General features: G+C 36.0%; 1 protein-coding gene across 5 annotated transcripts in view; it reads left to right on the forward strand.

The window, feature by feature from the left end:
• Positions 1-26214, forward strand: part of EPHB1 (EPH receptor B1) — a 705608-nt gene that overhangs the window by 604022 nt on the left and 75372 nt on the right. For all 5 annotated transcript variants that reach the window (XM_031959775.1, XM_031959773.1, XM_031959774.1 and 2 more), the window contains exons 8-10: positions 320-428; positions 3331-3395; positions 18934-19056. In XM_031959775.1, the coding sequence (XP_031815635.1) occupies positions 320-428; positions 3331-3395; positions 18934-19056 (297 nt within the window). The remainder of the gene's footprint in view (positions 1-319; positions 429-3330; positions 3396-18933; positions 19057-26214) is intronic.

A 26214-nucleotide genomic window follows, 5' to 3' on the forward strand; every position in this document is an offset into this window, starting at 1 on the left:
AGTCTGAGGAGTCTATTTTCCTAAGAAAGACAATAGAGATTTTTGAGGAGAAAATTGATGTGGCCAGAACTGTCCTTTAAAAAAGATGATTTTGACTTCACAAAATGCTAGGTTGAGGTCTTTTCAGAAGATATTTGCTTTATAAAAATGGACAGTTCATCCTTGGCCAAGGAAAGCCAATATTTATTGAATGTATATCCCCATATTGGTAGTGGGGACTGCTGGTAAGTATAGTTTTCCCAGATGGAAAAAGAGATTAGTATGCTGGTATGGGTCGACAAATGGATTAAAGGTTTCTCATGGTACTTTTCTCTCCTAGATGATTACAAGTCAGAACTGAGGGAACAACTTCCACTGATTGCTGGTTCTGCTGCCGCTGGAGTGGTGTTCATCGTATCATTGGTGGCCATTTCTATTGTTTGTAGCAGGTATATGGCTTTCTTTTTATTGCTTTTTTCTTTTTCATTTTTTTCCCCCAGACATACCTCCAGAAATGATACTATGGGATTAGGTCTGAGCAAGGCACCTTCCTTGAGTTTCAGTTTCTTCACCTGGAGGGTACCAGTCCTGGAGTCAGGAAGACAAGTTTAAATTCAGCCTCAGACTTTTAGTTGTGTGACCTTAACTCTGTTTGCCTCAGTTTCCTCATCTGAAAAATGAGATGGAGAACAAAATGGCCAACCACTTCAGTATCTTTGCCAAGAAAACCCCAAATGTGGTCATGAATAGTTGGACATAACTGAAAATGACTAAGCACTTTACAAATAATATCTCATTTGATCCTCATAGCAGTACTGAGAGGTAGGCTGTTATTATCCCGAATTTACATTTGAGGAAACAGATTAGGTGCCTTGTCCAGGATCACATAGATGAGTGTCTGAGGCCATCTTGGAATTCAGGTCTTCCTTCACAATGATATATATGCACTCTGCCACCTTGCTGCCTCTGGATAATGTTCAACAATTTTGTTAAATTGTGAATATGTGAATATGTATAATATATATATTAGTGAATATATGAAAGGAGAAACATGCCCAATTTATTAAAGTAGAGTCAAGCAGACTTGAGTTCAAATATGGTCTCAGACACTAGCTAGTAGTATGATTCTGAACCAGTCACTTAATCTTTGTTTTCTTCAGTTTCCTAATAATAGAACCTACCTCCCAGGGTTATTGTGAGGATCAAATGAGTTGCTAGTTGTAAAGCAATTAATACAGTGTCTGGCACATAGTAAGTGCTACAAAAATATTAGCTGTCAAGATCATCATCATCATCATTATATTAACTATTCTAATTTATCAAAAAAGAATCTGGAAAATTAGGGAAATACTATAGACATAGATTTTATCAAGACATTTGGCAAAATATTTCATGATAATCTTGTGGTCAAGATAAGTATTTTATTTTATTGAATTATTTTCCCAGTTACATATTAAACAATTTTTAATATTCATTTAAAAATTTTTAAAATTTCAAATTTTCTCCTCCCTTCCCTACTCTTCCCCCTCCCAGAGACAGTTAGAAATATAGGTTATACGTGTATAATCATGCAAAACATAGTTTCATATTATCATGTTGTAAAAGAAAACATAAACCAAGAAAAACCTCATAAAAAGTAATAAATAAACAAATAAGATCTAAATGTTCTATTTAGTTAATATAGGATTAATGTGAATCAATAATGTAAGTTGAGCACTGAAATACTTAATGCAATCTTGGGCATTTTAATAGAAATGTAATGTCCAAAACAAAAGACTGTTCTCAATATACTTTAACCTACTCAATCTGCATCAACAAAATTGTATTCAATTTTTAGCATCACATGTTAAGATGGGCATTGAAAAACAAAAATAGAAGTAGATGAAGGTTTCCAGAATGGCAGAAAGCTCCAAAATCATGTTACAGGAAGGATACTTAAAGGAAAGAGTTAGCATTTAAACTATAAAAAAAAAAATTAGTTTCATTAGATAAAAATAACCATCCTTAAAAACATCAAGATATGATTTAGAAGAGGTATTTGGTATGGTGGTAAAGTAGTCAAGTAGGACCTTTGGCTTTAAAATCACAATTGAGTGAAAGTACTAATTTTGTCACTTACTTGTTTGATCTTGGAAATGCTGTCTCATCTGGGACAGAAGAGAAATTTGGCCAATTTTTTTATCTCTAAAAAGGAGATAATATTTTGTATTGCCTTCATTTCAGGGTGGTTCTGAGGACATACTGCAAACTGAAAAGTACTATATTAATGTGAGTTGTTATTATATTGTACTTGGCCCCAGAAAACAGAACTATCATGAGTATACAGAAGTTAAAATAAGGCATTTTTAGTCCCTTCCTCCCCAAGAAAGATTTTTTTTTGAAGCCATTCAGGAATGGATGAGGCTGCCTTATGAAGGAATGAAATCTGCATCATTGGAAGTATTCAACAGAAGTCTCTTTTAATCATTGATTAGGAAGGTTGCTGAAAGAATTCCTATAAGGAAGACTAAATTTGTAGTGATTGTTTTTGGTCTTTTGTTCTTGAAGAGGACCTATGACATCACCAGAGTGAAACTAGAGAACAACCAAAGACCTTACATTTTTTTATCAAGATTCTATATTGACACAGTATCATTTCAACCAATAATTTTGACAGCTTTCCCTACTAAATATGGTGGGTGGGTTTTGTGTTTTTTTTAAGCTGCCAGCATGTAACATTATTTCACCAGTTTTAGTTTCATACCCTGTCTTTCTTAATTATATCTTATGGTTCAGGTGCTAATGAAAACAAAAAAGGCTATGGGGCAGGTAACAGGGGGAATTAAAGGAGAAACAAAGATATAAATGGGACTGACCCTGAAATCATTAAAAGTTTTTATTACCATTTTTATCATCTTTATCCTCATGTTGCACAAATATTGCCAGGCTAAACACCCCAGTCTCCATAGCCAAGGGCAATTCCTTAATGCAAAACTGGTGACCTGCTAGGTGCCCTTGCTGTTTTTTTCAGGGCATGGCTGTGATCGATAGACAGCCCCAGAGAAGTGTTTTGTCAAATCTCCAAGCCGGATTTCATTCTAGGTCAAGGCCTCTGTTGATCTTTGAGAAACTGTTACATACCCTGGGCTTTTTTTTTTCTTTTTTTTGGCTTGAATGAGTGACTGATGGGTGGTGGCCCAGAGCTTTAATAAGAATTTTAAGTCTTGAAAAATAAATTGTTTATAGATTCACAATCTTGGATCCCTGGTTTTGAGCATTTTAACATAGATATAAAATAAGATCTTTTATATTGTTATAGTTATTGGAATAATACTCCTAACTAAATTAAGAGATTTTTTTTTCTGTTCTCAGGAAACGTGCTTATAGCAAAGAGGCGGTTTATAGTGATAAGCTACAACACTATAGCACAGGACGAGGTAAGTAGAAAAGAAATCCTTCTCTGCCCAGACTCACATATGAGCCCTCTACCAGCACTGCTAGATGTCCCCTCTCTCTTCAAGATGGAGGCCATCCTTCATGTACATTAATTCCATTTGTGTTCACCCCTATTTTAACACACTCCCATTTTCAAGATAACTAGTCACTCAAAATTGCCCTAGGTCCTCCTTAAGTATTTAGGGGACACACACACACACACACACACACACACACACACTTCTATATGTTCCTTATTTTATATGTCTTCATTTCCTTCATTTCTGTCAGGATGGAAGACCCCTGCTGGTTTTAAATTATCTGTTTCATTGATAGCCAAGCCTCTATGACACCTATAGTAGAAAATGATTGGCTTTTGCAAGTCAATGAATCTTGAAATCAGCTCAGTGGGATAAGACAGCATGCTGTATGTTAAGATCTCTTGTCTTGTTTTATACAATAAGGTTGGGCAACATATTAACTAAATTAAGATAATTATCTATATCTATCTATCTTCTTTTCTCTTTCTTTTTTTCTATCTTCAACAAATATTAAGAAGTAAAGAATATAAGAGAGCCCAAGTAGCTAAAGACATTGTTATATGTTCCAGGATTTTTCTCTTAAATGACTTTTTCAGAACTGTTTTTCACTCAATGCTCTGTTCCTTCTCTCTTCACCTATATGTCAATTCTCTTTAGTGTAGAGAAATTCTGGTCATATTTCTTTAACATGTCTGACATGTAATACTTTGGTAGAATTGTTGTTTCACTCACACAATCACAGAAACACAGAAATATGGCCTTAAAAAGACCTCAGTACATCACTTCATCTCTTCTCCTGCTTTCAGATAGAATAAAAGCTAAATTGCCATTGGCTGATTACTGGACATCTTATTCTAAACAATTTCCAGAGAAATTCCATGGCCTTTCTCAGAAAACTGTTCCAGTGATTAACAGAATGTACTGTCCTGGACTTCTCCTTTAGACAGTGTCCAACTTAAATTCCTTCATTTACAATATAGATCCTTTTCTTTTGCTCAATCAGCATAATGAACAGAAAGCAGTCAAGAGAGATAGAGACAGAGACAGATAGCTAGGAGGTGATGGAGCTTAAACAAACACTTCTTTAAATGATGATTGGGGGGGCGGTTTTTCTGCTATATCATTTAACTGACTTATCCTTTTCCTTTCCTAGCTTTATCTGACTTAGGAAGGGGAAAATGCTAGAATTTAGTAATTCAGTAATATGTCACTAGGCTAGTCACTCATTTCTCTAATGGAGGTAAAGAAAAGAAATAAGTATTTATTAAGCATCTACTATTTGGCAAACAATGTGCTAAATACTTTACAAATGCTATTTCATTCAATTCTCACAAGAATTTTGGGAGGTATGTGCTATTATTATTCCCATTTTACAGTTGAAGAAACTGAGGCAAACAGAGGTTAAGTGGCTTGCCCAGAGTTACACAGCTAATAGTGTTTCCAGTCACGTTTGAACTCAGGGCTTTTCCAACCTTAGGTCCAGTGCTCTATTGATTGTTCCTTTTAATTTCCCCTCTCAGCTCCAATTTCCACATTTATAAAATAAAAATGATAGGTGAACATATTTATTTCAAAAGATTATTATGATGATCAGTGGAACTAATGTTTGTGACGTGCTATGTAGTTCAAAACACCATATAAATACCAAATTTTGTTATTATTATTGTAATCATTGAGTATCTGACTCTGTACATATATATACTATCAGTTGAAGTACAAAGTATCATACACCATTATGTTCCTAGGAGTTTACAATCTAGGACACACACTGACAGTATTTCTCCTTAGGTTTAGTGATCAGGCTAATTTTTCTGGATTAGGGAGGGGGCTGTTTGTTGTAGCTTCTGCTAGAGTTCCTAAGCATCCTGACCAATGATTAAGGAGGCAGCTTCTAAGACCAAAATGGTGGCTCAGATTATATTAAAGTGGGCTATGGGAATCCAGAGGGGATCATTGAAGACTGGGCCTGGAAGGATGAGTTATTGTTCAGTGTTTTAGTCATGTCTGAGTCTTCATGGTTCCATTAGTATATAACATATACTAATTCCAGTAAATATACTGGAATGGTTTGCCTTTTCCTTCTCCAGCACATTTTACAGATGAGGATATTGAGGCAAATCAAGACTGGTGATGTATCCAAACCAGTACCTAAACCCATGCAGGGTGAGTAGGTTGAGCAAAAACAAGCATGTATATTGTATGAATATTGTGGGGCAGAAAGAGGTAAAAAGTGGGGAACAATGCTGGCTTCAGCTGGAAGAGTTTCAAAAGGGCTACAAGAAATCAATATTGTGTAAAGTGAATATTGTGTAAAGAATAGCAGGCAATTACAGAGTAGAGATAGATTATGGAAAATCATGAGAGGCAGTACAGTAAAGACATTGAGACCCAGGTTTAGGCTCAGAGAACCCAGGTTAGCATCCTGGCTTTGCCACTTAACTACCTGAATGATTTTAAAGAAATCAGTTCAACTTCCTGGACCTCAGTTTCCCTCTTTGTAAAAGGAGTTGGATCCATTGATTTCTCAGTCTCCTTTCAGCTCTAAGTGGCTCAGTAGAGAACTGGGTCTGAAGTCAAGAAGGCCTGTGTTCAATTGCGACCTCAGTCACTTACTAGTTGTATAAACCTGGGCAAGTCACTTAGTATCTGCCTCAGTTTCCTCATCTAGTAAAATGAAGATAATAATAGCACCTAACTACCAAAGTTTTTGTGAGCATTAAATGAGATAATGATTTTAAAGTGTTTTTACATAGTAAGCACCATATGTTAATTTTTATCATTGTCTTTGTGATTATTATATTATGGCCACATGAAAGGTCAATGACTGAGATGACCAATTTTGAAGTCTTTCCCCTCACTGTGAAATATAGAGGAAATCAGCTAAGGTGACAAATGGAATCCCACTGCATATCAATGCAATATATTTCCAGGGGCCAAATCTGCTTTGAAGACTTTTTTCACCACCAGCCTCATTACACTCTGTACTCTACAAAGGCATTTACAATGAACAAGACACACACAAAGGGATTCACTGATGATACAATTTATTTTTGGTAATACAGTCATTTGTGCATATTTTGACCCCATCTCACCTCTACCAGAATTTAATTCCAGAACAGCACCCCTCCTCTCTCAATATAACAAAGAAAAGGAATTAAATAAAAGCAACTTAGCCAATGACTACACACAGTAACAAATGTGAAATTCTGCCCTTTGTATTCTTCCACCTTGCTAACAAGAGGATAGAGGGATATTTTATTATCTTGAACAAGAAATCCTAAAAGACATTGTGGCCAGTAACAATTTGCCACAATAGCAAAGACAGTCCTCTTAAAAAGAGAACTATGAGATGTCTGGACATCCGGGCAGATGTCTAAGCTAAATTTATATTTGCCTATCCCCTTCATCCCATAATCCTCTTGCATCCACCTGGCCACCCTTCCCTATCTCACTGTCATCCTCAGAAGACACTCCATATTCCAACTTCCAGGTAAGGAAGATGCCAATGAAGATTAGAAACTTCTTTGTAATTCACAGTCTTAGAAAACTGTAAAAGGCATTGAAAATTAAGTGACAAGCTCAAGATCACCCAACTAATGTGGGATGACAGGACTTGAACAGGGATCTTTCCAACTCTGAGGGTAGCTTTCTATCTACAACCCCAAGATAAATTTGTTTACTTGTGTTCTTTGCATTAAATCTTTTCTTGAGAGGAGGAGCTGTTTCTTTTTCTTTTTTTTTTTTTTTAATTTTTGTATCCCTAGAGTACAGCACAATGCTGAACACATAATTGTTGTTCGGTCATCTATGACTCTTAGTGACTCCATTTTGGGTTTTCTTAAGAAAAGACACTGAATTGGATTGCCATTTTCTTCTCTGGATCATTTTACAGATGAGGAACTGAGGGAAACAGGGTTAGGTGACTTGAATAGGGTCAGTCAACTATGAAGAGTCTAAGGCCAGATTTAAATTCAGAAAGATAAGCCTTCCTGATTCCAAACCCAATGTTCTATCCATTGTACACACTTGGCAGATAGAAGGTACTTTAAAAGAACACTTTTTTAAAAAGTGTTTTTATATGCTCCTCCCTCTCCCTTTGAGTTCTATCTTATCAGAGGAGTTGCTATATATCTGTGCAAATGCTGTAACTAATCTTTCATGTTATTTGTGTCATTTGCTTTCTCAGAAAGCAAAGAACTTTAGACAAAAAGCCTTAATCCAATGAGTTGGCTGAGACTGGAAATTGTTCAACCTTGATGGAAGGATTAGGGAGTAGGTTGATCTTTCAGCCCCTCAAACTACAATCTTGTAGTTTGCCATCTATTATGCTTATGTACAGATAGCTTTTTTATGTTCCTGCAATGAAGAAGTTTACAAGCCTCAAAAAAAACTAGGGAAATCTCTATCTTATGGTCAAGCATCAAAACAGAGTCCAGTTGGATCTTTAACTGTTCCTTGAGTTTCAACTTATAGAAGAATGATAGAATGTCAGAATCAAAAGGGCTTTGCAGCCAATCTAAACCAGCCTACCTGAGTATGAAATCTAAAATGACCTTGACAAGAGGCCATTTATAGCCTCTTCTTGAATACCCACAGTGACAGAAGACTCATATTCATCTAAGACAGCCCACATCCACTTTTAAACAGTTGCTGCAATTCAGGAGTGACAGCTCCAAAGGCATGCCATTGTTTGCTGCTTGACCAGGGTGACTATGAACAGCTGTAGCAACTCATAGGAATGAATGAGGAGAATCATGAGGAATGCTGCTGCTGGTGATCAAGAACAAGGAGAACGATCACCTAGGAAATGGATGAAAGAAAGTTTGTATTTGATGTCCCATGTTTTCTCTAAGAAGGACCTGGGTGTCAAGTACATTGATACTTGACAGTGGCTGACATCTTGCTAATTGTTAACAGTTATGGAATACCAAGTTCACAACTATGAGGAAAAGCAAGCAGCTTCTACAAGCAGCCTTTCCATGACTACCCAGGCACTTGGGGAATCTGCAGATGTTCTCTCTGAATTTCTAAGAGGAATTTCTGAGTAGTCTTAGAAAATGTGATGCTTGAACATTATAGAAAGTCAAATTTTCAAATGGGGATGAGGACAAATATGGACACTAGAATTCCAGATCAGTGATATTAACCAGCAAAAGTTCTACAATAGATTACTGAGCAGATTGTTCATGAGGATGTAGAGAAAAAAGATGTTGAACATTTAACATCAACATGTGTTCATTAAAAACAAATTATATATCAGACTAAGCTAGATTATTTTTGATAGGATTATTGGATTGATAAGGACCACTATAAACAAAGTATTTCAATTAAACATCAACATGTGTTCATTAAGAACAAATCACATCAGGTTAAGTTAGATTATTTTTGATAGGATTATTGGATTGATGAAGGACCACTATAAACAAAGTATTTCAATTTCTGCCAAATATTTGACAATATTTTCTATGTTAATTTTGTAAAAAGCTAGTGAAATATAATTTTGCATATATAGTCTTAGGTGTAATAATATACTATATAATACGTGTTATATACTAATAATATGCTAATAAACTAACATTTATATAGCACTTTAAAGTTTGCAAAGCACTTTAGAGATAGTATCTCATTTGATTCCTAAAGCAAAATTGCAAACTTTGTTGTTAATATTATTGTTCCCATTCTAAAGATGAGGAAACCAAGGTTGAGAAGTTACTTGACAGTATTCAAATTTATATTTTCCTGACTACAAATCCCATATTCTATCTTCTATGAAATAAATTCATAAATTTTTATTCAATAAAATTTTATTGTGCCAACTATTTGTCAGGCACTGTGTTAGGTGACACCTGATTATAAAGAAAAACAAAAGGCAGTCAAGGATCTCAGAATCAAAATGAGTCAAACAACATGCAAACAATTATGTACAAATATGCTATATACAGGATATATAGAGAGAATCCTCAGAGGGAAAGCACTTGTACTATGAGGGATGTGGAAAGGCTTCTTATAGAAGATAGGATTTTAGCTTGAACTTGAAGAATAGGTTCAAGGCAGAGATAAAGAGGAAGAGTATTTTAGACATGGTGAGTGAAAATATTCTGGCTTCAGAGAAAAAGTTCAGATTGTGGAGATAGAGGGTCTTGTGGGAGGAACAGCAAGGGTCTGGGGAGTAATGTGTAAGAAGACCAAAAAGTGGGGAGATTTTAAAGGATTTAAATGTCAAAGAGAGAATTTTGTATGTGATTCTAGAAGGAAGAAGAAGTCACTGGAGCTAATGCAGTTAAGATGGGGAGTAACATGATCAGATAAATTTTAGGAAAATCACTTTGACAGCTGAATGAATGGTGGGCTGGAGTAGGAAGAGACTTGTGATTAGGGAGCAATAGATATTACAGTGTTCCAGGTCCAAGTTGATAAGAGCCTCACCAGGGTAGTGGCAATGTCAGAGTAGAGAAGGAGTTGTGTGTGAAATGTTTTATGAAGGTAAAATTGCTATTTAATAGCAACAGATTGGATATGGGAGTGAGAGAGAATGAAGTTGAAGATGACTGAGAAAACGGTGATATCCTAAACAGTAACAGAAACATTAGGAAGAGGGAATGATATGGGGAGGAGAAGATAATGAGTTCAGTTTTAGACACATTAAGTTATGGGACATTCAGTTTGAGATTTCCCCTGAGTAGTTAGGCAAAAGGTTAGAGGTCAGTAGAGAAATTAGGATTTTCTTAAGGCCCTTTGTCCTTTTACAGTCAGCATTTCAATATTCAAGGTGCAGTGGATAGAGTATTGGCTCTGAGGTCAGGAGAACTTGAGTTCCAATCTCACCTCAAGGTTTACTAATTTGTGACTCAGAGCAAGGCACTTAACTCCAATTGTCCCACCTTAATGTCAGTATCCAACAGATACATGCGGATCTGCATATATGTGTATATGTGTACCTATGTGTTTGTTGTAAACGTGTGCATATGTGTATTTGTGTATACATATGAATATATATTGAATGTTGCAGGAGATAGCAGTTCTGCCATACTCCACTTTGGGGAGACCACATCTGTAGTATTAACTTTAATTCGAAATGGTTCTTATTAAATGGCTTGTGAACTTAGGAATTCACAAAGAAAGTCCAAGGCATTTGTGCTAAAAATTCTTTATGGCGCTCTATGCAGTAAATAATTACAAACTGTGGTGATTAATGTATTAAATTACCCTGAGGATTGATAAAATTTGTTGTTATTGTTGTTGTTGAAAGATATTCATGGAACACAAATGTTGGGGACTATTTCTGTAAACCATATGTTAAAAAACACAATAACAAAAGAATTCATACCAAAGAGTCAAAGCAATAAATTAATAATAGCAATAATCATAAGGGCTAGCATTCATATGGATCAAAAATTATCTTGACATTGTGAATTTCAGTGGTGAGGATACAGAACCTTCTTCCAGTTAAGGCAGTGCTTGGGTAGCCTCATCTTACAGGTGACAAGAACTTCAATAATTGTGAGGAAATCCTGATGGGGAGGAAAAGTAGAAACTTCTTTGAAGAAGGTGACTGAGTTTTACCCAAAGGGCCTAATAGGTGTCAAATAAATATAATCAGGCAGTATTAGGAAAGTGCCTAATGTCCTGGCTCTAAGTTAGATGCCTTCACAGCCTGCATTTATTTTTTCAAGTCATTACCAGGTAATCATTGCTGCTCTATCATCGATATTGCTACATTTGGCTTTCCCCTATAACTCATAACAAGTGTGTCAATGCCAAGGAGGTGCACAGAAATGATCCCTTTGATCCCTCCTTGGTTCTGCCTTCTGCCTTCCACTAAAAGGACTAGGTCTATCATGAGTAGTTATTTGGAACCTGTACTGGTCTTATTTGTAATAAGAAAAAGCAAGTCAAAAGTCCTCTTTTTCTTAATTGGAAACCAAATCACATCCTGCATTAATAACTGTGTGTATGAAGGGCATTTCTCAAGGTTTTCTGGGAGCAATCCTCAAAACACAATGAGATTTGGCAAAAGAAATAATGTCTGTTTAAATATCAGATTCTCAAGCAAAATTATACAAAAAGGCTCCTTCCATGTTCACTGCTTCTGAAAACAACCTAGCCATACACACTGTTGGAGGAGGTGCCTCCCTTCTGGTACCCAAAGTATTATAAAGGTTTAGGGGGTAGGTAGCTTATAGTTATGAAAGAAGCTGACACACCATTTCAGAAAGGGTGATATCCAAAATTAAGTAACTTTTGACTCATCATTCAATTTGTTTTGTTTTTTGAGACAAGGTCTTCCTATATCGCCAAGTCAAAAATTCAGTGGTCATTCCTATGTCCAGTCTCCCTATTGATAGGCACAAAAACTTTGACCTACTTTATTTCTGATGTAAAGGGTTCACCCCACTGTAGGCAAGTTGGTGTTCCCAAGAGGCTCACCATATTAGTCTCAGTTTAGTCCAGTGAAGCAAAGAACTCCCAAGCTCATGAGATCCACCGATCTTGACTTCTTAATAGCAGATATTACTGATGTACATCTTCATGACCAGAATGGCCATGAGAATCTGAGGGAATTTTATTCTTTATAAATTTTTTTAAGGAAAAATTCTTATATCTTAGATCTTCAGAGGTGAGACTTTGGCATATACTGGTTGTGCAAGTATGATTCCAAGCAACTCTATGAGATATTAAGTTGCAGGAAAGGACTGATTTGTATTAATAAAGTATCCTCCTTTCTCCACTGGCACTGCCCTTTACCAATGAAAATATCGATATACTGCCCTATGTCTAATTTCTTTCTTTCTCAATCATCTAATAGATGTGTGTCTTCTTACTTTGTGACACTGTTGTTCATTTACTTTGGAGGAGGCAAGGTAGGTAGGAAAAGCAACATGGCAGACTGATTTTGGAGATGGGAAGACATGAGTTAAAATGCTAACTCTGATAATGCTGTATGATCTTAGGCAAATGACTTTAATGTTCAGGTTATTCTCTTAAGATTATAAAGTACAGATGAGTTGCTCCTCTGGATCAGTGAAGGAAACTTCCATTCTATACCAGAAGTTCTCTATACCATTGGAATCCCAGAATTCTTGTCCATACCTTCCTATAAATTCTCTGCAAAACATCTCTTTAATGCACTGCAGATCTTCTAACATGAAGTGGTACAATTAGGTAGTGCCTTTGTACATGAAGTTCTGGGTCTGGAGTCAGGAATAATTCATATTCAGCTTTAGATACTATCTGTGTGACCCTGGGTAAGTTATCTAACCTGTCTTTGCTCAGTTTTCTTAACAAGATGGTGACTATAATACTACTTACCTCCCAGGGTTGTTATGAAGATCAAATGAAATAACAGTTATAAAGTAATGGGCATGCAGTAAGTTCTTAATAAATGTTATCTATTATTACCCCTATTATTTCAAGGGGGGAGTTGTACAATGCTATTAAAATAGTGATACTGAAAGCAAGTAGCCCAAGCCTTTCTTTCTTTCTTTCTTTCTTTTTTTTTTTTTTTTTTGGCTGAGGTAATTGGCTTAAGTGACTTGCCCAAGGTCACACAGCTAGGAAGTATTAAGTGTCTGAGGTCAGATTTGAATTAAGGACTGGCATTCTATCCACTGTACCATCCAGCTGCTGCCTCCCCACCCCCCAAGCCTTTCTTTAAAAAAAATCCTATTTTCAAATCTTTCATTCACACTATGCCTAAATGACTATTTCCCTAATACATAACCTTTCCTAAAGGCATTGGCATTATAACTTCAGGAGAAATGAATGAAGCTCTAATAGCACAATTTCAAGGAATCAGCCTGCATGGGAGCTGGGAGCTTGGTGGGAAAAGGTATGTTTTTTGGAACATCTGATATCAAAGCATATGGACAATTGTCACCTATTGAATTTGCTTAGAATGCCAAGCTTCTGAGGAATGTTGTGCTTTTGGAACTGAAAGAGACACAAGGAAAGCTGTTGCCCCTATCCCCACCCTGGCCTTCAGCATTCCCCAACTGCAAATCTCCCTGCCTAAAATCTATTTTCCATCCCTTTCCTAATGCATGCTATGCCCTGAAAACTTGGCACCTTCTTTTCAGCTAAAGCCAGGTTTAAAAACATGTCTTAATCATCGAACAACTCATAAGAAATTGTAACACCTTGCCACTTTTACTTGGGTTAAAGTCATTTATTCTGTAGTGAAAAAGACATGGAGTGAGAGTGGGTGGCAATCCTCAGGGCAATCTCTAGAAGGCTCACTCAACTAGAAAGGCTTTAAATACAAGTCAGGTGATTCACTGTTATAGACTGACTCCGGTGGATAGTGAAAGTTATAGGGGCTGGGGACTTATAATTAGGAAGAAGACTTGGAGGTTTTCAAATAAAACCCATCATTTTAAAAATGAGGAAACTGAGCCTCAGAGAGGTAACTAAAAATTGACTGAGGCAGGATATGAATCCAGGTCCTCCTGACACCAAGCAATGCTACATCTACACTGAAATTACTAATCCTTGTCCTTGTTAGTATTTATTAGCATAGTGGGCTAGCTTGGTATATAGAACCCTAATCCTGGAATCAGGAAGACCTGAGTATTCAAATCTGATTTAAGATACTTACTAGCTATGTGACCCTGGGCTATTCTCCTAACCCTATTTTCCTCAATTTCCTCATCTATAAAATGAACTGGAGAAGGAAATGGCAAACCACTCCAGTATCTTTGCCAAGAAAGTTTCAAATGGGGTCACAAAGAGTCAGATACAACTGAATAACAAAAAGTACTTTGTGATGATGTTCCTGATAAAAATGAGATTTGGTAGCCTATGGATCAGAAAACCATCCTAACCAGAATTTGTCAAATTATAATCCAATTTGTATTTGCTATAACTCAGTTTCTTTTTGGTAAGTCATTTCTGATTTTTTTCAGGCAATGGAACTATGGTTCTGTGCCCAATTTATATTGCCTAGCTTACCTTGGGTGGGTGGAACTTAGAATAAAGTTGTAACTAGGATTTCTGACTTCAAGATCATATTCAGTTTAGGGCACTGGGGCTTGGCCTTGAGAGAGACAAATACCAGGACACTGTTGCTGGGTAGGTCAGTGAGTAGAGAAGGAACTGAATGGGCTTGAGCCAAAAAGTTCCCCTTCAGTGTGTTAAGTGTGGTCAGAATCTCACCTCAGCAACTCCACAAAAAGAATGTAAACTTCCTGAAAGAATCAATTGTTCATTCTTTTTATTTAATATCCCTACCATCCAGTGCTTGTCATAGAGTAGACTCTTAATAAAACCTTGCAGATTGATAGAACCATTAATTCATCTTTAGTGCACCCCAACTGGATATCATGCAGTCCTTTTTTTCAGTTGGATACATTTTCTCTGAGAAAGGAAAGATATAGTGATGGAATACTGGAAGAACTGACACAGGGCTGAGTAAGGAAATGGAGACCACTTTGCTGGATGGAGCTGGAAGCCTACCATGGAGAGGAAGCAACCCTCAATTTTGGTGCTGGAAATACTCCCTCCTCACTCCAGCCTAGTTACTCCTCTGAATTGTAATTTGGGTAGAGGATCAAAAGATAATTCTTTTGATTTTTGTAAGCTAAACCCTAACTTGGTCTTTGAAATCCAAATTAGGGTTTCAACCAGTGTTGTAGAATTGTTTATGGGGTAATTAATATGCACAAACCTTATGGTTATTGTAAAAGTTCGTTACAAGGGGAAAAAAAAAGAAAACAAATCCTCTTTGTTCTAGGATGCCTTGGAAAGCATAAACTAACAGCACTTTTTTGCAGAAATGGAAGCTTGAACTAGTTTCTGAATTTTCAAATGATCCCAAACTAGCCGCTATTTTTCTGAATCATGTTTTCAAATGTTCTGCTCCAACTGCTTCCACAGATGATTGGAATTCCTCCTTTACTGCAGGATGATTAATTACCCTAAATGCCACTTTCCTGATAATTAAAAATTATTTCCTCATAAGTGCAAGGAGAAACAGGCCAGCACAGTGTACTAGCTCATGGAAAAGGCATTAAAAAGGAACCCAAACACAAATAACCAATTCAGTCTTGCCAAAATTTTCTTATCTTCTGGGATTGGAAGAAATCCAGATAAGATCTCTGAGAAAGAACTGAAGAAAGGTATCATTCAAAAATGAGAGAGCCAAACTACTTTATTTAATATATGAAGTTTTCCAGCTACCAGTCAGATGAATTGCTTTTGGTTCATTTTTCCAAGCTCATGTTAGCAACGTTAGTTCAGGGGAAAAGCCTCCATTTGGGTGAGGGTTTTTTTTTTTTCCAATTTTGTAATTTTTCTTCCCTTGCTTCAGTAGCACTACTAAACCACTTAGGGCAGACTCAAATGCCAATGCTTATATTTCCATAGACCATGTATTTGGACTGCATTGAATTTTACATCCCATGAAAGGAATCACAATTTAACACGAGGATTCTATGCTTCTTTTTTGTCTCTCATTACTGGGAAAGTCTTGAGAGACATCCTGAAGTAATAAATTGAGAGCTGGTCTCAAAGCCAGAAAGACATAGGATCAAGAATAACTCGAACACTTTACTTAATCTCCCAGTATCCTAGGGAATTCTCTTAAGTTTATAAATTGCAGAGTATGGAATAGTTGGTATTAATTATCAAAGGAAATTTCATCACCTGGGAGTTCTCTTTGCTAAAGAAATTGCAGATCCAATCCCCATGTAAACACCTTGTGAAACAAAGTTCCTTCCCCAGTAGCCACACACACATACTACTTGGAAAAAATTAGCAAAGCTATTCTGTATAAGTAAAGTGCTTTCCTTTTCAAATCTTATGAAGACTTTCTGGTATTTTCATGCATTTGGTAAACTGTACTTTTAGTGTACTTCGAGGTATGTGAGTGATCTTAAGGAATTCACCAACCTTCAAAAGATAGGCAATTTCTCTCTAGAGAATATATTTCCTTCTGATCTCATTGGAGCCAATGATAAACCTCATTAACTCAGAATTCTTCCCCATCCATCTCTAAATAAACTTTGTTTTATAATCTTTTACTATACTGAATTCTAGGAAGTTTAGTTTTGTTAAATGAATTCCAATTTGAGAGCTTCAGTTATAAGCACTGGGTCTCAAACACCAAAATAGTCATTCAAAAAAACAATTTAAAAGCCCCTAATTGGCTGATCTCTCTTCCTACTCTTTCACCTTCCCCAAACATTTCTTTAAGCAAGTAGTTCCCTAAGTGTCAGAAGACTAGGAATATGACCACTCTAGGTCCTTATAAGATTTGAAGCTCTTATTCATTTTATACTTTGAGTAAATCTCCAGGAAGAGATTGATTTGGATCCTAGAGACACTTCCAGATTGGTTTCATCAACCCTCACCTGCTCTTTAATTACAGTGTGCTATATAGTGTACATACAAAGATTGTCAATTTCTCTCCAATTTTGTAGTGCACTGAGAAGACTTTCTTATCATTTGTTAAAAGCCAATGACACCCCTGGAGAGGGCAATGCTGACATTAGAAACAAGATATTCTATCCATTTCCTTGGTTATCATGTCAATAATCTGGTTTCCATTTCAATATCATTCAGAAATTATTACAAACTAATTTTTGAATAATGTGAAAATACTTTCTATGGAAGAAAATGCTATTCAGCATACTATCATTGATTTGTGGTTGTTGGGTTTTTTTGCATTTTTGTGGCTGGTGTTTGAATAAATCAGATTTCAGTGAAATTTATATGAGTGATCTGGCTAGCTCTATCAAATTATTTCTTAATATACTTTACTTTTTTGATTGGGCCCGATAAATTTTTCCTCCCTCCTTCTCTTCCCTTCCCTCCTTCCACATATCTGGAAGGAGGGAGGGAAGGAACCTTTGTCTTCTATTCCAGGTATCAAACCCTGGTCTTCCAGAACAGATAATATAGCTTTTTTGTTGGTTGGTTGGTTGGTTAGTTGGTTGGTTGGTTGGTTGGTTGGTTTTAAATAACTTGTCTAGGGTCAAACAGCTAGGAAATATTAAGTTTCTGAGGTCTTCCTGACTTCAGGGATGATGTTCTATTCACTGAATCATCTAGCTATCCAAATAATATAGCTCATATAACAAATGTGGTACCAGTTAAGTAGAAATTATAAAACTACCAAAATAATTATTCAATATAAATGCTTTATTATGTTATTTATGAAGGATGAAAAATTTACCAAAATATAGAACATTGGGGTAGAAAGTGATATGAAGAGATTTAAAATAAAAACCACTCTCTACTGTTCTCATTTGCTGTACCACAAGTTTAGTTTTATATTGCTGACTTACTGACTCCCTTTAACCTGATATGACCTGGAGACAGGCAGAATTAGAAAAATTTTTAAAAAGCATTATTTAAAGAATAGTGCTTTCCACTCCAACTGTGCCCTCACCACCAAAAAACTACACATTGTTTACATCTCTTCTAATGACATATCAGGAATGTTGAAAAATTACAGTTGTCTTTGAAACCGTTTATTTCTTGGGTCCCATTTACCTTTTTGTCCTCTTTCTTCCACTCTTTGAATGTATCTTTTCTACAATGACAATTCTCTATTTTGTCCCTATTCACACCTATTTATCTTGCCACTGTTTCTATTGGTGACACAGTCTATATTTTCTTATGTATTTCTCTTTCACTATTTTATTCCTTTTTTTAATATACTTTTGTGTATCTGAAGGCATGGTTCTTCAATTACCATTTTTCTTTCACTTTATCTAGTGTTGGTGTTATTTTTTTTCCTTTATAGAGTTTATTCTATTTTTCTATTAGTGGGTTTCAAGACTTTCTAGTCATTTTCTTCTGTTCTTTTTTCTGGCACTTCCATCTTGCTGGTTTTCTAATAGCAATTTCTTTTTCTAATCCGTTCCCATCCTTCTTTCAGTCCTCGACCAGAAACCGTCAGTTATAACCTTAACAGTGGCCTCCACTCAGGAAAGTTGTCAAGTTGATAAATATTGATATCTACCCTACCATTTTCCCACCACTTTTCTGCTAATGCATTTGGCATGGCATCAATCACCTTCCTGGCTTCTGTGAGCAACTCGATGTGGGGGACTGGTCCCAATCTGTCACTTATAAGTAATCCGTTCCACAGTTCAAGAAAAGCTTGAGAAGAGAAGAAAATATGGAGGAGAAGTAGAGGACAGAGAAGCAAGAGCAGTCAATCAATTAATAAACATTTATTAAGCACCTACTATGAGTCAGGCAAGGTCCTATGTGCTGGGGATACGAATGACAATTAAAAAAAAAAAAACCTCTGCCCTCCAGGAGCTTTTAATCTAATTCAAGGAGTTTGCAGACAACCTAGATGGCTGAGTGGGACAGGAGATTGGGGAGACAAGATGAGATGAGAGAAGAAATTAAATGATTATTTGGAAAGTTGTGTTCAGAAGGGACCTATTGAAGAACAAACATAGTGTAGAGCCCTAGTATCTTCAGTCATGTTCATAAAATGAAGCATTTCCTCTTTGGGTTGTTAACCCTCCTTATCTCCTCTAACAAGGCTCCCCAGGAATGAAGATCTACATTGATCCCTTCACTTATGAGGATCCTAATGAAGCTGTCCGGGAGTTTGCCAAGGAGATTGATGTGTCCTTTGTGAAAATTGAAGAAGTCATTGGAGCAGGTATGGTTCCCTCTCCCTCTCTTTTTTCCATCCTCTCTGTCTTAAATCTCTTCTTAGCTATTCTTAACTTTGAAAAGCATAATCATCTAAGGGAATTACCCTGAACTGTGTACATCTATGTGTGATATAGAATTAAATGACTGGAATTCTTTTTGTGAATCTTTGAAATTGCCTTTGCTTAGATAGTTCTGCAGGTGATTCAATCACAATCTAGAAAATAAATAATGAAGTCTAAAAATTCATTAAAACTTGGATGAAGGTGGGAAAGAAATGGGTAGGTCAGTTATTTACCTCAAGAGAAAATTTGAATTGTTAGGCAACTGAACTTGGTTCCTGCTCCATTTCATATACTTCCCCATTGGCCTCAATCTAAGATTTCAGTCTTAAATTTCCTGCTTCTCTTTTCTGGATTTTGTGACAAATCCAAATGTAGACCTCAGAACACTTTCTCCCTCACCTTTATTTCTTTACACATATTTATTAGAAAGTGTTACCAGCAAAATGAATTCTGTCACTCTGGGAATTGTGTCCCATCTTATTGACTGGAAATATAGAAAGTATAGCACGGCCTGAAATGTTCTCAGGTAATAAGACTGAACCCCCACACTATTTTTTTATTTATCCTAAAGACATCTGACTAATTTTGAAATTTTATTTCTAATACTGTTTAGTAATCAGTTTGCTTCTGACTGCTCCTATATCTGAGTTCAATGGTATATCCTTTGTCTTCTTCATTTAATTTTCTTCCGTACTCTTCTTCACCTTTTCCTTTCATAGTAGTTTTATTCTGCTGAGTTGTTTTCAGCATCCTTGAAAATCTATCTACTTTTATGTTTTTTCCCCAGCTCTAAGACCTACAAGTATTGTATTTTCCTCATTATTAACATCAGAAAATACATAGATTTACATCTCTTTGTACAATTTGTGCACAGGAAACTATTTAATTGAACTACTACATGGGCAGCAACTCGTTATGCTATCTTATAGAAAAATGTGAGCAACGTTACATCCATCACCTCAGTTAATACACTATGAGATCAAACAGCTGCCAGGGAAATTGAAAGTCACATTTGAAAACCTTATTAGATCACCCATTTTTATGCTCTAGGACTCAGACAAGCTTATGATTTCCTTCTTAAGGAGTTAAGGCTTCACACTTCCATTGAAGCTCTACCTGAAGATATTTGAAATTTCCCTATCATGAAATGTAGTTTTGGTCCCAAGAGACCCCTTGGGATTTCTCAGAAGACTGGCCATACTGTGAGTCTTTACATATCTCCCATTGACTTTCATTAAATATGTTACTGAACCAAGACTTTAACTTCTGTGCAGATAATTTTCTCTATCTCCTTAGACTCTGAAATATTTAAGGAGCAGGCTCTGGAAGGATGACCTTGTGATAAATTGGATTACAGTGAGACACCTAGATTCCCTTTATAAATTTGAAAGACAATATTGGAAGAGAGCTCTAGATTCAGTCTCTTATTTCCCCATGTTATTAATTGTTGTTATGACTGCTTGGTAATGGCTTTAGTGATTTTAATGTTATTTATTTAACATGCCCAGCGCAATGTGTTGTCAACCTGCATTTCATCACAGAAAACACACAATTAGTTCCTCTGTCTTTGTCAGATGAAAAGTAAAGATCCTTCTGACTTTATGCAATTTGGGGGCAAGCTCATGAAATGTTAGAGGCCCATAAAGGAACAATTGATGGAGCAAAAACAACTTTTTCCTTCCATTTCCATGAAGCATTGTGGCCAAGAATAACAGTGTGTGCTCTGCTCAGATGAGAACTATGCCCAAAACAGGTGTGAGTCACATGGTTTGGGTGGCTTAGATCTTTAAAAGACCACATGGCATCCAACAAAATAGTCTTCTATATATTTAGCATTTGCTGCCCCCTACTAGTAAATTAGCCACCCATCTAATTCAGCAAACATCTCTGAGCCATTTTTCCTAGTAATATTCATTCACTTGGCATAATTTCCCATAGCTCCAAAAATAAAGGAGGTGAAACTCCTGACTTGAAAATTGCTTTTCGTGGTTTTCTTTTCACATTTTTCTTTTCTGTTTTGCCTACTTAATCAGAGCTTTGCTTTTCTTCTTCTAACTCAACAGTAAAAGAGCTTACAGTGAAGGTTGTGCAGAGAGATAACAATTGAATAGATTGAGAAAAAAAGATTATAGTGAGTGGTGAGGTTCCATTTTACTCACCATGGATATTGAAACTGGGAGCAAAATTGGGATGCAGGAAGCCACCAAATCTTTTGGTACCTAATGGAAAGTATCATATCGTTACAGTAAAATCCAGAAAAAGTTCAAAAAAGGTTGTTGGGGTTAGAGTGGCTAGGAGGCCAACTTGGAGTCAGGAAGATCTGTGGGCAAGCCTCCAAGCTCTCATTGCATCCATTCTCTAAGTCTAGAGGTTGTCTATGTGCATTAGTAAATGCAAATTCATATTAGAAATCCTTGACATTTGTGAATCTAGAGATAGAAATAAGATAGAAAAAGAGAAAGACGAAGAGGAGGAGAAGGAGAAGAAAAAGAAGAAAAGGAAGAAGAAGGAAGAAAAGGAAGACAAGAGGAGCAGGAAAGGGAGGAGGGGAGAAAGGAGAGAGAAGGGGGAAAGAAGGAAAGTAGGCTTTATATTAACTTTTTATAGATTATATTATATTTTATATTAATTTTTATGAAAATAGAGGAAATAGATAAAAATACAAATCATTATAACTTAGAGAGTAAGTACCATGGAAGACAGAGGGTTAAGCAAACAAAAAAGAGGTTTAGCATATGATGAAGAATTATTTTAAAGAGGATAGTGATGATCTAATCTCATTTTCAGAAGAGGATAGAAGAATAGGAAGTGAATTAAAATCTATAGCAGGGGAGATAAAGGTTATATATTAGGAAGAATTTCTATATTTCATTAGGCCGATCTTACTCATAGAAAATTCAAGATAAAAGCAAAATTCCTGAAAACCAGGATCCAAGCTAGAGATGACTGAAGTCATGATTAAGTAATTCTGCCATTGACTTACCTGTGTAATCTTGGACTTCATCTCTTCACTTCATCTCTCTAGTGATCCTATTCTCTTATTTACAATATGGAGAGAATGGACTATATGATCCCTATGGTCCCTTCCAATGCTAAATTTATGATCCTCTGTTAAGTTATAATGCATGACAATATATGATTAAGTACAAGAAAAAAACCATAGAAAATGAAAAATTCTCAGAATTTTAGACCTAGAAGACACCTTTGTTCATTATTTTTCCAGTGTTCTGACTCTTTGGGATCCCATTTGAAATTTTCTTGGCAGTTTGTCATTTCTTTCTAAAGCTCATATTACAGGTGAAAAAACTGAGTCACACAACCGGGAAGATGAGTCTTTCTGACTCCAGCTCTGGAACTCAATCCTGTGTGCTACCTAGAAGAGAACTTAGGTATCCCTACTCCAGTATACCATCCCTCTCCCCTTCAGTTTCAATGTGAGGAAACTAAAGCTCTAAAATATTTAATGATGTATCTAAAACTACATGACCAGTAGAGCTCTATGGACTAGTCTATTGTGCTAGTCTATTGACTTAATCTATGTACTAATCAAAGAAAATTTCTTAATAAGATTCTTAGGATTTGGGGCTAGAAGGAAGCTTGTCCAAACTTAAGGTTTTGTAGATGAATCTGAGATCCAGAGAAGTTATGTGACTTACCCAACATTGCCCAGAAGTACAGTGGTAAAGTTGTACTTCAAATCCTGGTCTTCTGACTTCCAGGCCAGGGTATTTTCTGCTCTATCAGATTCTGCAAAAAAAAAAAAAAGCCCCACCTCACACCTTTGTCTTGTGGAATGATGTCTGCTGCCATCTGCCATCATCATCAAAACTCTCAGGCTTTTCATCCTTGCCCTGTTTCCTGATAATTTTTGGGGTTGTACATTTGTGGAATCAACATGGAAAGAATCAAAGGATGGACCAAAAAAACTGAGTCTAGTTGAGGTTCAACAGTAGGAATCTCCAGTGGGCCAACTTTCTTGTTCTTAATCTTTCATGGAAGAATAACACAGGGGAAAGTCATTGATTCTGAAGTCAAAGGATGTGGTTTCAAATTCTGCCTCTGTCAGCCTTGCTCTCTCAGGCAAGTCACTTAAAAGCTTTGGAATTATCTTATTATTCATAAAATTAAGGAATTGGACTAGGTGGTCTGTGAGGTTACATGAGCCAACAATGCTGTCATTCAAAATAGTAGTAGAGAAAATGAATGATAGAGGTAACTCAAGGAGATCAGTGTCAAATGTGGCAAAAGAAGAAAAGAATGAAAAAATCTTAGGTGATAGGAAGGGCAGCATTAAAACAAATAAATTTTGAGTAAAGGTTAGGGATAAAGTCAAGTGTAGTTAGAAAAGGGCTATTCAGAAACCCAGTATGGTTTTAAAAAATAATAAACTCAGGATTTGAAATTAGGAAGCTTTCATTTGAACCCAAGCTATGTTGGTTATTACCTGTGTGACCGACCTTGTGTAAATCACTTAGTCTCTCATCCTTAGAATTTTGAAAACTTTAAAGCACAATATGAATATATGTTAGCTATTATTATCTATAAAATGAGAGGGGTGGATTAGATGATCTCAACTGTCCCTTTTGACTCTAATCATAAGAATATTAGAACAGAAAAAAGGCTTGTCCTTCAAATATCCCCAATCTGTTGATAATATCTTTCTCCCACTCACTCAGGCTCAAAATCTCATCACTATACCAGCTTGATTACACATCTCAAAGAACAGAAACACAGTCCCACATTCTTTCTTTCTAAATACAGTGATTATTGATGTCATATACACTGGTATATTCACACTCAGAAAAAAAGGATATAAGGACTTTGTAATTTGTATTATTGCCATGTGGCTTTCATTATTGTTCTCATATAGTGTGGAAAAGTAATGCATATAACTGTACCTCAGGAAACTAGCCCACCTAGAACTCCAAATAAGATTTGAGAGGCCTGATAGGGACTATGAGTTAACACTGTCTCCTATATCGAAGAGATCAAAGGGACCTGGACCATTGTACAAATGCACCAACTTAGGATAACACAGAGCTCTGGCTGTAGCTATTGTCAGTAACCAAGATGGAAAGTATAACGGAGAGGATGCTGAATTTGTTCATGAGAAACGGTTTGAATTACAGCTCAGTCACTTATTGCCTGAGGAATTTTGAACAAATGATTTAACTGTTCTTGATTTTCTTATCTCCAAAAGGAGGAGGTTGAACTAGATGACCTCTAACATCCCAGCTCTGAACCTACAACCTTAGGCAGAGTAAGTGCAAGAGTGGGTAGGATTCTTTTGATATCAGGGACAAAGCAACAAGGACCAGGGAATGCCATGAGGGATTCAAGAAACTGGAAGATGATGATTGTAGAGTGAGAAATATAGAAAAGCTAAATAGAGTTGGGTGAGGGCATTCCAGGTATGTGGGATAGTGGGACTATAAAGAGCAGAGGGAGAATAGAGAAAGGAAAGAGAAAGCAATGCAAATTATTATATATTTACCAGATGTCAGGCACTGGTCTAAGTAAGTAACAACAAAAAAAGCATTTATATTGTATCTACTATGTGCCGGGCACTGTACTAAGCAATTTACAAATATTATCTCATTTAATCTTTATTAGCACTCTGATTAGGTTTTATTATTATCCCATTTTTTCCACTGAGGTGACTAAAGGAGACAAAGGTTAAATGATTTGTCCAGGGTCAAACATCTAATAGCAAGTATCTGAAGTTAGATTGTACCTTCTTTGTTCCAAGTCTAGTACTATTCATATCACATCATCTATCTGCTGGAGAACAAAATGTCTAAAAGGAAAAAAAGTCCTTAAAGAGGAATATTATGAGATAACATTGGAAAAATATGTTAGAGCCAGAAAATGGAGAGACTGAATATCTGGATAAGTGTGTGTGTGTGTGTATATATATATATATGCATATATATATATATGATATGTGTTTATATACATATATATGGGTGTGTGTATGTATTTTTTAGTAGGCAATAGGGAGTCATAGAAGTCATTGATAGTTCAGGGACAAAAGACTAAGGAGAAATATTAGGTATATTTTGCTGACTGCATAGTGTGAAGGGTAGTTTGGGGAGTGGACAAGATGAAGGATCAAAGACCAGTTAAGAGGCTATGTGTGAAGGCTCTGAACTAGCTTGATGCCAGTCAAAATCCAAAGTTCAGGTTAAAAAAACCATAGAAAACAATGAAGAAGTACAGGTTTTGGCAACTGATTTGTTTGGAGGATAAAGTAAACAATTAAGGTAAAAATAACTTAGGTTTTGAGCTTCTGTAAATAATGGAAGGATAGTTGTGAAAAATGTTCATTAGTCTCCATAAAAAATCCAGGAAAAATGAAAACAATCTAAGAAAAAATACATTTTTATTGGGTGATAAACTATTAGAGTAAAGAATGGATGCCATATTGCAAAGTATTGAGAAATGATTAGAGATAAGGAAATTGATACAATTAAGATACATCACTCTTGAGCAGTGAGGAGGACAAAAAAAAGAGGGCAATAATTTGAAGTAGTCAAGTAAAGTACTCATAACTGTTGGAGAAAAAACAAGGAACAAAATAATCCTTTGTATTTTCTAGCAAAGAATAACTAATATTGTGCTTTATTTAAATATTTCTTTACTTATTAATCAATAATACTTTTGATAGTTTCTGTTCTTATGTGGATATTGAAAGAAGGACCAAATTCTTCAATGGAAATTTACTCCTTAATTAACTTCTTTTTTCTAATATATGATGAGTCTCTACTCTAGAACCCTCCTTTATTTCTTCTTTCAGTTTTTTTTTCAGTCATGTCTGATTATTTGTGACCTCATTTGGGCTTTTCTTAGTAAAGATATTGGAGTAGCTTGCCATTTCCTTCTTCAGCTCACTTTACAAATGAGAAAACTGAAGCAAACAAGGTTAAATGATTTGCTCAGGATCACACAACCAGTATGTGTCTGAGACCGGATTTGAACTCAGGAAGATGTCTTCTTGACTCCAGCCCCAATACTCTATCCACCACGCCATCTAGCTGCCCCATATCTTATCTTAGGTAATTAATTAATACCTTGCTTGCTCCTATATGTCACCATAAGTT

Source organism: Sarcophilus harrisii, chromosome 3, assembly GCF_902635505.1.
Source record: "Sarcophilus harrisii chromosome 3, mSarHar1.11, whole genome shotgun sequence".
NCBI classification, from domain to species: domain Eukaryota; kingdom Metazoa; phylum Chordata; class Mammalia; order Dasyuromorphia; family Dasyuridae; genus Sarcophilus; species Sarcophilus harrisii.